The sequence below is a fragment of the Ambystoma mexicanum genome, chromosome 3p (assembly GCF_040938575.1).
Source record: "Ambystoma mexicanum isolate Mex_15411 chromosome 3p, UKY_AmexF1_1, whole genome shotgun sequence".
NCBI classification, from domain to species: domain Eukaryota; kingdom Metazoa; phylum Chordata; class Amphibia; order Caudata; family Ambystomatidae; genus Ambystoma; species Ambystoma mexicanum.
The window spans coordinates 161,485,674-161,498,315 of NC_090925.1; the positions used below are offsets into that span (position 1 = coordinate 161,485,674).

The 12,642-nt window shown below is 45.0% G+C and overlaps 1 protein-coding gene across 3 annotated transcripts in view; it reads left to right on the plus strand.

The window, feature by feature from the left end:
- Positions 1-12,642, plus strand: part of LOC138580193 (alpha-2-macroglobulin-like) — a 149,395-nt gene that overhangs the window by 115,094 nt on the left and 21,659 nt on the right. The window contains exon 8 of one of the 3 annotated variants that reach the window (XM_069650531.1): positions 9,038-9,314. The exons of the other annotated variants lie outside the window; for them this stretch is intronic. Coding sequence (XP_069506632.1) covers positions 9,038-9,042 — 5 coding nt within the window. The 3' untranslated portion in view covers positions 9,043-9,314. Of the gene's footprint in view, positions 1-9,037; positions 9,315-12,642 lie in introns of those variants that run through there. 3 annotated transcript variants of the gene reach the window in all.

Genomic DNA, 12,642 nt, shown 5'->3' on the forward strand with positions numbered 1-12,642 from the left:
TGCAGAGTTTTCAGGTAAGCATGACAGTCAATCTGCACCCTTTTCCAATGGAAATTACTGTTCTCCATGGCCTACCCCCATCATCTGTTCCTTCGAGCATTGCCATCTCCCCTCGTACTATGGCTGCATCTAATTCTAGGGGGATGGTCTGTCCCCCCTCTTCATCCATTAGTATCTGTGGACTGAACAAAAACTCATCAGGTATTCTCTTTTTTTTCTCCTACTAAGCCAGGTAGCCATGTCAACAGAATGCTCACCCCATAAAGAAAATCCTCTGGTTCCAATAGGACACCTCGCAGAGCCATTTTGCCTGTAAATGCCACTATAAATTTGCCTACATTTGGATAATGTATACCAGGAGTAGAACACACTATACCTTTGTCAGTGAAAGAAATCATCATGTTAAGTTTTGTAATTAAGTCTCTTCCCAAAATGTTAACTAGCGTCTGTCAAGAACACAATAATGGAACATACATGTCAAATTCTATTATAGATACTGGTAATTCATCAGTAAAAGGAACTCAAGTTGTAGCTGCAGAAAACCCTTGAGCATTCATGGCAATTCCCATCATTGGATATTTTCCCTCTCGTATACATGAATGAGTGGCTCCAGTGTCAACTAGAAATGAAAAAGATTTGCCTCCTATCATCACATCTATCCTTGGTTCCTCTTGTGGGTCTGGTGTCACAGATTGTACCAAACACATCAAGTAACTCTGTGAGCTGTCCTATTGTGCATACATGCATACCAATGTACCCGTGAAAGAATTTCCTCCCACCACAGTGACACCTCCTGTTATAGGTTTCAACAACTGTCCTGTGTTTACATTCTGCTGTATTTGCATGGGGGCGTGCTGCGACTGCCCTTGTGGTGGATTCAATGGGGACTGCTTTGGCTGGTGTGCCTGTCACATTTGAAGCGCTTATGCCCAATACACTGTCTGACCTTGAACATACTATTCCTTAGCCTGTGAGCTATACGATGGGGGATAAACTGTCCCCCCTCTTGAGAATTGCCCATTCTGCACATACGTTTGACTCCTGCATGGGCGTGCTATCTGCCCTATTTTAACACAAGTCCAACATATAGGGAAGTCCGTCTAACTAATTGTCCTTGGTTAAATCCTCCCTGCACATTCTGATTCTCATTCTGTGCATTCTGAAACCCAGCTTAATCATTTTGGAATCCACTCCTGCCTCCGTAACCCATGCCTCTACCTCGTGGTACAAACACATTCCCTCCTTGGTCCATCGGGCGCTGATTGTCCGCCTGCGATGTACCCACTAGTTGCTGTATTCCCAGTTCTTCTCCACTTGTCAATACTGCTCCTTTGACAGTGTATTTTGACAATTTTCTTTGCACTAACTTGGCTTCCTCAAGTTTTCTATTCTCTTTCTTCTTGTTTTTCTCCTGCAACAGTCGACAGTGATGCACTATAGTCAAATGTATTTCTGCTCATGGTTTGCTTCCATACCCACTAATTTCTTGAGTCGGCTCTGTACTTGGTCAGGCACACTTGACATAACATATGATAAAATACTGCCACTGTATTTCCCCAATGCTCGTGCATTTCAAGAGTCCAGTGCTCTTGAATGTCTTGAATGTAAGCAAGCAGATCCTCATCTTCTTTAATTTTACGTGTCATAATTGCACCCATATCTGATATATCAGGATATTGTACTCTGAGTGCCCTCCAAACATCGGCTCTGCAATTATTAAACAGCGCTCCATCATGTGCTGTGTTCTGCGCTGTCACACTTGAATCGCCTGCTCTCTTCCAAATATCATCAGCTCTCCTCCCTAGAATGTCTGCTAGGAGACTCTTAATATCCCCTATTGCCAGAGTATTTCCTCCTGTCATTTTTTCTAGTTCATAAATCCATTTTCCTGAATCCGCCATTAAGCTCGGGAGTTTGCATCTCAAGTTGTCCTTATCCATCTGCGGCCACAGAATATACTGTAGTCTCGCTCCCCCTTTTTAAAATAAAGGAAACTGCATAAACCCTAAACCTCAATCAGCTCCCATCGTTTACCTATCCATAGTGGGGACAACAGTCCCTGACCGCCTTCTCCCTGGAAGTGATTTTAACCTGCTCACAAATGGTGGCGACTTTCTCTTCTCACTATGCAATCATCCTTTGGGATGCTCCGAATATGCTATAGGGTCTGGCGTCCCATCCTTAGGTTGTTCTAAATCAGACCATCTTAGTCTGCTTGCGAGCTTCCCTCGAGGGCACAAGCACCTTCCCCCTCTTCTCCACGGAAGGATTCTCTCTCTTCATCTGACATATCTAATCCCCAACTAGGGTGACTCCCGTCCCCTTCACCCTTGTCTAAGGTCACTCTGCTCAAAGACAAGGCTCTATGGTCGAGACTGAATGGGTTTTCCTCCTCGCCTCATGATTGGGAGATTATAGATTGATCTCCCTTTCCTCGGTTTTCTGATCTGTTTCTTTTCTTTAACTCTTGATAGGCCTTATTAATCCTACTTCCGATACTTCCTATATCAAAATGTTCATCTAGTGTCACCCTAGATGCCCCCGACATTGCTTCCTGTAACGGGAGGAACTCCTCTATGCTACCCCATTGTATTACTGGACTTGGTTCCATTTATTCCTGTTGAATGAGATTAATCTCATGCTCCCGCTGTTTTCTTTTTTGTTCTATTTCTTCATCTAATTCTCTTTGCTTCTTTGCTTCCCATCTAACTCTTTCCTCTTCTTGTTGTCTTATCTCTTCCTTTCTTATTTTTGCATTCCTTTCCTACTCTGCCTTTCACCTTTGTATTCTTTTGTCCCTCAATTTCTGTGCTTCTTCCTCTCTCTTTCTGTCTTGCCGATCCCGTTCTTCCATTGCCCTCTGTCTGTTATCATACTTTCTTTGCTCATCTGTCCTTTCTTCTTTCTTTTGTTGCTCCTCCTTATATATCTGTTCTCGTCTGTGTCGGCTCTTTCTTTTATACTCATCTTCTTTCAATCTCTTTTCCCGTTCCCTGTCTTTTCTATCCTGTTCATCTTTATCTTCTTTCTGCCTTACTTCCTCAATGCTTTTCCCATCGAGCTTGTGTAATATCTGTTCTCACTTCCACTCATTTTGTACGAGCGTTAACTCATAAACTTTATCCTTTTCTCCCTTCCATCTCTTACCTTCTCTTTCTATTTCTGCCGCCATATTCGGCCGCTCACCTTTTTCTTCTGTCTTGTGTGCTCTTAAAGATCTCGCCTCCTTCTTTCCTTCTCTTCTGGGCGGTTCATAAATTGGATTACTATCTCCCATCGCTGCTTTCAAAGTCCTTAAGGGATACAACCCTTCATCTTCTTTCTCAATGCTTTTTTACTTCAGGTGAGGTAAGGGAAGCAGAAGGTTCAGCACCTCCCTCCTTACCCTAATCCAACATCCACTCCTCAGGTGGCGGATCCTCCTTTTCTTCCTGGTACATCTTCCAAAGCTCTAAAATAGCTATCCTTTTTTCTAATTTCCCAGCATGCAAGTATGTGGTCATGTGTTGCAATACTGCTTTTGACAGCGATCCCCCTTGTGGCCATGGCATGAACATCTTATCTGCGGTGCTTTTTACCCATTCCGCACTATACTCTTTAAGCGTGGGCATATGTTTTGGCAATGCCTTACATAAATGCATTAAAGGCGTAATATCTCCCATTGTGACAAGTCTCAATTGACTGTCAACCCTTAACAGACATTGTCAAATTATTTTTTTTTTTTTTAAACCAAAAATATGAGCACACCCCAACAATCGCCACACAAAATCTCTGTTTTTACAATAATCTCAATCGATCTTTGGGATGGTACCAGCGATTATTCAAAAATAGACAATATAACGTCTTAACACTGCTTCAATTTTTACCCATCTTTTCTGTGTCGCTTTTTGACACCTTAACTCATCACAGACATGAAAACAAACAGATAAACTAGTCGACTCTTCAAATTTAACTATAGTGATCACCCTTCAGTTTTTCCTTGACCCTAATAATACCCTGATCACAGGATTTAAATTGCTATCTTATATAGACCTGTCCAATACGTCTCCTATTTTTACTTAGACTGAAGTGTATATCGATTTCTTCGAAATCTCTTGGTTTTAGGACTCTCAGGCATATCCTTCCTTCTTAGACACAAAATAATCTTCCATTTCTCTCTTGTTACTTTAAGTATTTCCGTTACTTTCTGAACTACCACAATCTCGTCCTCTCAATTTGCCATTCCCCTTAGTCTACTCACCATTCGCTTGTTCTGTTCGAGGCCTTCTGTATCAGACCTTTCTCCAATTGACCACTTTGCCTTCCATCTGCAAAGCACCTCTGGAAAATAGGAGACATTTTTTCAAAGAGGGACCTGTCCCACCGTTTCGATTTTCTTGCAAGAATTCTATATCTGCAGTCTCCACAGGAAACCGTGAGATCTTCTGGCTAGATGACAAAGGATGTCCAATTATCCGAAGCTCTCGAGTTTTACAGGTTGACGGATCTTACAGAAACTATCCAATAAGCTACCACGTGAGACCGTATGGTCTTTAAATTAGTTAACACATCATACGATGGATGGGATGCAGAATAGCTCTGACACCAAATAATAAAATTGACACAGGAAGTTTGCAAAAAGTCTTCCTCAGACTGTTTTATTATCAATAATCTAAAACAGGCAGTTAAAACGGACATCAATGGACGTCTCACAGCATTTCATAAAAAACAACACTTTTATAGCAAAACCTTGTCATACGTGACATCATACTATATGGCAAACTAAGAAAACCTACAGGAGATTGTGGTTGGTTCAAGGGGAACATCTAAGTATACTTTCTATATAGCTACAGATTGTGATTGGGTTTCTACTGTCAGGTGAACAACTTATGCCCACCCCTAGTGCAAGTCATCTTCAGCAGTTATAAGATACACAACATATCATTGGCTTTCAAACTATAAGGCCCTTCATTATACGGCCTTCTACAATTGGTTGGCACGCTTGTACCCTTCTGGAACATTCGATTCTCTAGCAGCACATAAGCTGGTACCCCAGGTGCCAGTGGGTACACTTGACTATATCTCCCCACCCAATTAGTCTCATATCTCCCATCACTCATGCTTTCTGCCATGAAATTGTCTTTGAACTCGGCCTTGCAATTGCTTCTCGCTCCTGAGAATATAAGCAAGTGTGAGCATTCGCTATCTTCAGTCTGGTGCACCATACTCTTGACTGGAGACCGTGAATCGGCCCATATTCTAGCATTTAATTGTCTTAAATGAAGAAACTTGGCATCCATGGTGTTCCTTCTTTGCAACTTAACAAGACATCCCTCTGCTTCTCACGTTCACTGTTCTTCACGAACTGATAACCAATTCTTGGCTGCTTCCAGCCTTGACACCAGGCCAGACAGCCTATTTGGTCTTGCTTCAAATTCTAGCCTATTCTTTGCTGTGACACACGCACAGCCACCAATCCTTCTTTCTCCGTAGAGTCGAGCTTACTAAAATTGTGACCTCGAATGTCCAGAACTCCATATGCAATGGTGGCATAGTCTGCAGTCTATTCACTACGTATAGCAAGCCTTATGATTACTTCGTCTACTTGAGTTCCAGCATCTGTACAATTGTAAAATGATTTGTTTTTCTGCAGTGTTCTTCACACATGCAGTCTTCATTCTGCATATGAAAACTTACTCGATTCTTTATTTCAACATCAGTTTCCCTACAGTCTATACATCTTCTTCTTCGATTATTCTTCTTAGTGCGTCACACTTATTTCTTTTGACATCACCAGTCTCCATCTTATTTTCATATTTCCTTGGGGATTGCTTCCCTCAGATCATCATCTCTTCAAGGGTAAATCACATAGCGCCTTCTTAAAGTATACCTCGTTTCAAAGACATTCCTCGGAATAGTCACAGTTACCGGTATCAGACTTGGCATGACCTCTGGGTTCCAGTACAAAGGTAGCAGAAGGGCGGGACTTCCTGTAGAGGCGGGTTGGAGAAGAGTGAGTTGGGTGGAGATGATGCAGGTTGGAGAGTTTGTGCAGGTAGGACTAGAGTTGGCTAAGAGTGGAGTTGCTAAGACTCTTGTGGTACCATGAGTTGTGTGGTGGAGTGTAGTTGGGGTATAGTGGTGTAAAGTGGGGGAGATAGGGTGGGGATAGAGTGGCACAGTGGAGAGAGTAGTGGGGTAGAGTGCTGAATAGGCAGCTGGGGTACTGGGGGAAAATAGTGGGGTGTGGTAGAGAAGTGTGGTAGAATAGAGGGGGTGGGATAGGGTTGTCTGGTGGGTTAGAGGGGTGAAGGTGGGTGGGGTGATGTTAGGCAGGGGTTGAGGTAGAGGGGGGTGAAGTAGGCTGGGGTGTGGGATAGAGTGCTTCCATTTAAATGCCAAATGCCCTGACCATAACTAAGAACATTAAGTATTCATAAGAAATGTAAAGTGCCTGTAGGACCGGCAGAGCCGGCTCTGATTGGCCGATGGGGAGCTGGTGGAAAGGTGATGTCTCCAGGGCCTAACATGGGGTGGGAGAGTGGTGGCGGGGTCTCGCTCTACAATACACTTTAGAGGACACTTACTAGGCATGTGACAACTGGTGCATGCTGGGCGTTCATCGGCATTGGACACTGGGCGACCGGCTGCACAGACTGCCCAAGGCTATTGCCAGTATAGGCAATGATAGCTAGGGTAGCGGGGTAGATGTGCCAGGGGCAATCAAGGGGCTTAACCATCAACACAACGACGGTCAGACACATTTTACTACACGAACTGTGCCCTAGTCCCAAGCGGTGTAGTGTTTATCATCTAGGGGTTATGAGTAGTGGTGGTACCGGGTACTGTAGAAAGATCAGAAAAGAGGCATGGCTCACACCAGGAAGCTGGTCAATCTCGAGGCACTCTGCATTGTACTCCTATGACGGGGTGGGTGATGATCATTATTCAGATGGGAGACCCCTCTCCCCCGACCCATTGTGCTTCAAATGGAATTTCCCATCTCCAGAATCAATGCAGTCTATTCAAACTCTTGGGTAAACTGCTTGTATGGTCTTTCCTTTTGCTAGTCTGCATTGATTCTAGAGATAGAAAGGACATCCTATGCATTTCTGGGGGGGGCCATCCTTGAAGAAATGTATGTGCACACCATATGCGTGCCAGCTATTGACTGCCATCATCTGGACTCCAGCTCGCCCCATTCCACAGACTGGTCATTCCCTACACTTGACCTGAACTACTCATCGTATCTCAACCGTGCAAAGCCCCCAAAATGAACTGATGCAATTCTTATCACGTCCATGTTTTTAAACAAAGCGGTGCTCTGCTCCAGGAACTTTAAAAGCGGGCGTCCAATGATCTATCATCGTGCACCCTCAGCCATAAGGCTTGTTCCCTTTCCTCCTCTTTCCAACCTCCTGCCATTGCAACTCACCTCCTTGTGAAGTAGTTTCAAAATATCCATAAACTCCCCACCCCCAATCTTTTCTTTCATGGCCACCACCCCCAATGATTTCCTCGTTTCCCTAAAAGGCAGCTTAATATTTGTTGATGGCACTGCACCTTATCCACCTCCACTGCCCTATTACCCTCGCGGGGGTACTCCAGCCCCTATGCGTCATTCGCCTTATCTCCTTTCTCCTTCATGCATCTCAAATTGGATAAACCCCCCCCCTGCTGACACCACCTCCCAGCAGCCGGGTAACCCCCACCCAGTCTGGACTAAATCTCAGGCAACCTTCAGCACCCTGGAATCCTTCCACCATATTTGACCACAGGAGTCTGTCTGCATGGCGGACCCATATGATGCTACACTCGCACCCATATACCATAAGGGTCTGTACTTAAACATGTCTCTACAAGTCAATGATTTTAGAAAGCTCTATAGGGCATAGTAATGCCACTTCAGGGGGGCACGCTGTAGGGTCCCACTACATTTCATTATCGGGTGCATGCCAAACACTGACCACTGCATATGCTTTGCGGTCAGGTTACAGTCATCAGTCCCATTGATGGCAGATAGAATTGGAGGTGACGACGCAGTGCAACTTCAGGAGGTGCCCAGATAATGGGTCAGCGTCCTCTCTCCTCCCCCCTGGCTAAAGGAGAGGAGTTAGGGGGAAAAAGCCCGGGAAGCAGTGAAATGAGCCTAGGAAAGGGCAGGAGCGGCGGGAAGCCCGCCAAAAGGGCGGCAATACCTGCAAAAAAGGAACAAAGGAGGTGGGCGTGCCAGGGGGATTGTTAGCAGCCGGCGGACTGGCAGTGTTAATTTCGCAGCCAGAGGACACCGGACAAGAAGAAGGAGAACGCAGTTTTTCCTCCCATCCACCCTACGTATTGACGGTGGAAGTACAAGGTGTTGCCGTTGCAGTCGCAGAATGGCGAGGCAGTGTTTTTTGTGACCAGTGGCACTATACAGACTACCAACGAGCCACGGGAAAACAGAAAGGGTTTTTGCTCTTCTCCCGATCAGCGCCCCTTTGAGGCCTAAGCAACAAGGGCGCTGGAGGTAACGATGTGGACTCGGCTTTCCCCGGCAAAACGGCACTCCTCCAGCACAGGAAAACCTGCAAGGACAGGTGGGGTTCGGACAAGAATGGTTGAGGGAGCTTTGGCCTAGAGTGGACTTGTTCGGGAAAGGGGGAAGCAAGGTTTGGACACTTAACAGTCGGATGGTCGACGCACCTTCAGAACTATTTTCACAAAGTTTGGTTGGCAGTGATTTGAAGCATGTAGTTATTAGTAATGTTGTGAAGATAACATCTGCTGCCTTTTATGCCAACAAGAAAAATGCATCATTCTATACCTTTTTCCAGAAGGGGGGGCAAGGGTAGTGAATGGAATGAGCAGGTATGTTGGTATAAGTATGGACAAATGCCCAGTTATAAAGAGGGGAGCCTGCACAATATCACACTGCTGGCTATTTCCAAGGCCACATGATTAACTTGCGATTTGGTCACCTCTTCTCCCCCTTGGACATTGCTAGAAATGTGAATTGTTAGATGTTTTCTATGCCTTGTCTTCAGCCTACGTTTTTTTTTGGTTTGTTTTTATCCAGCCTGACTTCATACAAGACTACAAGCTGAGCAACTGGAGCGGGAAGAAGCAGGGTCGGAGCTGTGCGAAAAATGAGAGCCCACGCCCCCATCCCCCTCCTTCATCTGTACTCTTTGTCTCCCCATTCCTGCTGGCACATGGAACACTCGCTTAGACCAGTCTTGATTGGCCATTCGGGCATTGTGTTTGAGTAATCGCAAGAAAGCTAAATGATTAGCCTAGCGCTGTTAGTCGTCCTCGCTTTCACTACAAATAAACTTTCTTCATTATCTGCAAAATCGTGTGGATTATTTGGCTTGACATGTTCTAGTGGTGGGTGGAAGTGGGCAGTGCTCACCTCACTGCACTTAACCTTTTGCAAACATATCAAAATGTCCTGTTTCATTCGGGAGATGGTAGTCCAGTCCTGCTTTGAACTTTGTAGGCCTGGATGTCCCTGTTATAAACCCAGATATAGAGTTTGCACAATACAAAGTTAAAACCGGGACTGAACTAGCATCTCCCGAATGGAACGGGACATGCTGGCATATGTGCATTTAGGGATGGGACTATGGAGATTCTGGGGTTTCTGGGGGTATGCAGGGTGCAGCTCAGGGCTTTATGTGGGATGCCAAATCGAGGTGGGGCCCAAATAAGGCACAACACAATAGAAGTGTGCAGGGACTAAGACGTGTCCGTGACGGCCTAAGAGCCACAAGCATCTAAGGAAACCTTGCAAGACTTGTGGCTTATAAAATAAAGGAGCGGCCTAACAGACATGTTGAAGTTCCTGTTTTTTTTACATGGTACGAAAGAGAGCAAAATCTATTCACAAAGGTGTGTTATATTGAATCTAATTAATAGCCAGCCACAAATGGAGTAAATAAAGTATATATTAAAATCAAATCAAATGAAAATAGGCGAATGCAGGTACTGGTCTCTCAGTTCTTTTGTAAGAAATCCCTAATTCTTAGTTATTAACAATTTTTATTCAATTGTTGTAATAGCAAGACTTGGAGTACCACAGAACAAATAATCAAAGTTGAATTGAAAGAAATGGATGATGTGATTCTAAATAAAAGGTGATCTTTTCCATCCAGTTCTGGTGCACTCAATGCCAGCAAGGCTGAGATCCTTCCTATTGGGACCCCTGCTCCCTCCTTCTTCCCTTTACTTTGACCATCCTCTATGGGCTCCCACCCTTCTTCATCTGAAGCCTGAAACCTTGTAGTCATCTTTGACTCCTCTCTCTCCTTTCTCCCTCACAGTCAGGACATTGCCAAGAAGTCCCACTTTTAACTTTTCCTTTTCAAAGGAATTCTCCCTTTTCTCACTTTCCCCCAGAAGCTCAGTGTTACCCGAACTCTGGTTCTCTCTATGCTTGACTACTGCAAAAGCCTTCTCTAGAATCTACCCTCTTCCCTCTACGACTCCTCCAGCTAATCTAGAATAGGGCAACAAGGCTTATCCTTGACCTTAAACCCAGGTGCTGCATCTCTCTTCACTGGCTGTTCGTTGCTGCGCAGATTAAATTCAGATCCTCTGCATCATCCACAAGGCTGTATGGGGCCAGGGACCACGCTATCTGCAACTTGCTCTCACTAAACACTCTCCCCTAGACCTCTACGTTCCTCTGGTACCAACTCTCTGTGTGTAAAGCGTTTTGCTAAACGGAGGCCTGAGGGGCGATCTCTTTCCTTAGCTGACTCCCTCTTATGGAACAACCTTCCTCTTCGTCTTGTGCCAGACCTCCTCAAATTTCGGAACCTCCTCAAGACTTTCCTTTTCACCTTCTCCTTCCCTTCTTCTCTCCTCTGCTAATCTCACAGTCACTGTGATTGCTGACCAGGGCCCTTATGTGTCCTTCTGGGCCCTGGCCTCCCACACTCAATCGCCTCAGCCTCTGCCTACACACAGCACTTGCCTTGGCACCCACTGGACTATGCCACTGTAGGCCTGCACTTAACTACTCATTGCAGCTCAACGCTCCCTAGCACTTATTACACTGAGCACTTACATCTGCTGCTCACCCACAAACACAGGCATTCCAGCACTTAACCTCCATGCCCTCCTCCCTCTTCTTTCTCTGCACTTGCATGCTCTGAATGCTCACAAGGCCAAGTAGGTCCGTCTGTATCCTCCAATGTATACATTGTTTTCAATCCGATGTTCCCTCCCTGTTGCCCTATGGGGGCTTTGAAACACGATTTACTAGTTGTATAAGCGCCTAACAAATGCACAATAAATAAATAAATAGTGACACCCACTGCTTAAGGTCAGTATTGTCGCTTGTCATCTTTTCCTTTACATTTAGCTAGCTCTCTGGGAAATTAGCTTGGGAAGCTCCACAGATCGAGAGCATATTTCAGACCCTGTGGGGCTGAGCCCTTGCTTGACCCATCCCACTTAAAAGCCCAGTACAGTCATTACATGATTTACAAAAAGTGGAAGCTGCCAATGTACTGTTGGGAATTTGATCAGTGTTTAAGAGATTTTGAGAGGTTGTCATTAAACAAAATGTCTATTGATGGGTTAGAAGACCACAAAGTGAAGTAAAACAATGTCATCTTCTCCTGAAGAGCCACCTGAGAGATCATTTTTGCATGCTGCCTGGCACCAAAGCTAAAGTGATTGCAGTGTTTCAATTGTCTTGGCTTCTGGTGTCCTGACACCTCCGACATTGCTCCGAAAGCCTGCCCTTGTTGCTTTTAGGATGGAGGTTTATTATTAAACCCCAAAGAAACATGGGCATGCTTAAATGGCTCCTGAAACATCTGCTTATTCAGCATATGCAACAATTAATACAGGCTCAAGTAAGGGGTTTAGATGAGCACGCAGCTCACCTTTCGGTAGTGAAGCTGAAGACGCAGTCGGTATTCCGCAGAAGTTGGAATGGCAGACTCAGATTACAGCACAGTAGATGCATGGAATATCAATAAGTGAATTCCATGATTACTAACTGGTATCCTTCATTACAATGAGTCCTACTGAAGAGGGATGGGCAAAATCTCCCCGTCTCTTCCCCTCCACCAGATACACGACCGAGACGAAGAACCATAAGAACCGTGATCGCACTCACCATTCTGCACCAGTGCCTCAGTGAGTGACAAGTATGTCGAAAGATACCCCCTCCGTCAACCCAATAACACAGGAGCAGTACCAACCTTCCCCGGAGTAAATGAAGAACCCCTGGTTGCTATTAAGGACATGCCAATTTACATCCTCGACTAAAGCACCAAGGAGACATGCTCAATGTCATTAGAGACATCATGAGATAGCAGCAATTGACATGAAGCACATGTGCCATCTTCACATCGGGACATGATCACGCACCCAAATACACGAAGAACACGTGTCAGTTCTGTGAGTTAGAGGACAGATACATGTACATACTGCCATTGCTTTATTATTTTGTCATTAGCTTGACTGCAGTAGTGCAGAAACCACAAGAAGCAAGAGATCCTGTGTAAAGCTTGCAGATGCTTACATGCAAATAACCCAGTGGAACTGCAGGAGCACTTGAAAGACCTGACAGTGCCATAACTGACTCATCTTTGGATACTATAGAAAAGCGCAATATAAAAGCCATGCTCTGGTTTTAGGAAACTTACAGCAGGACACAGCTGT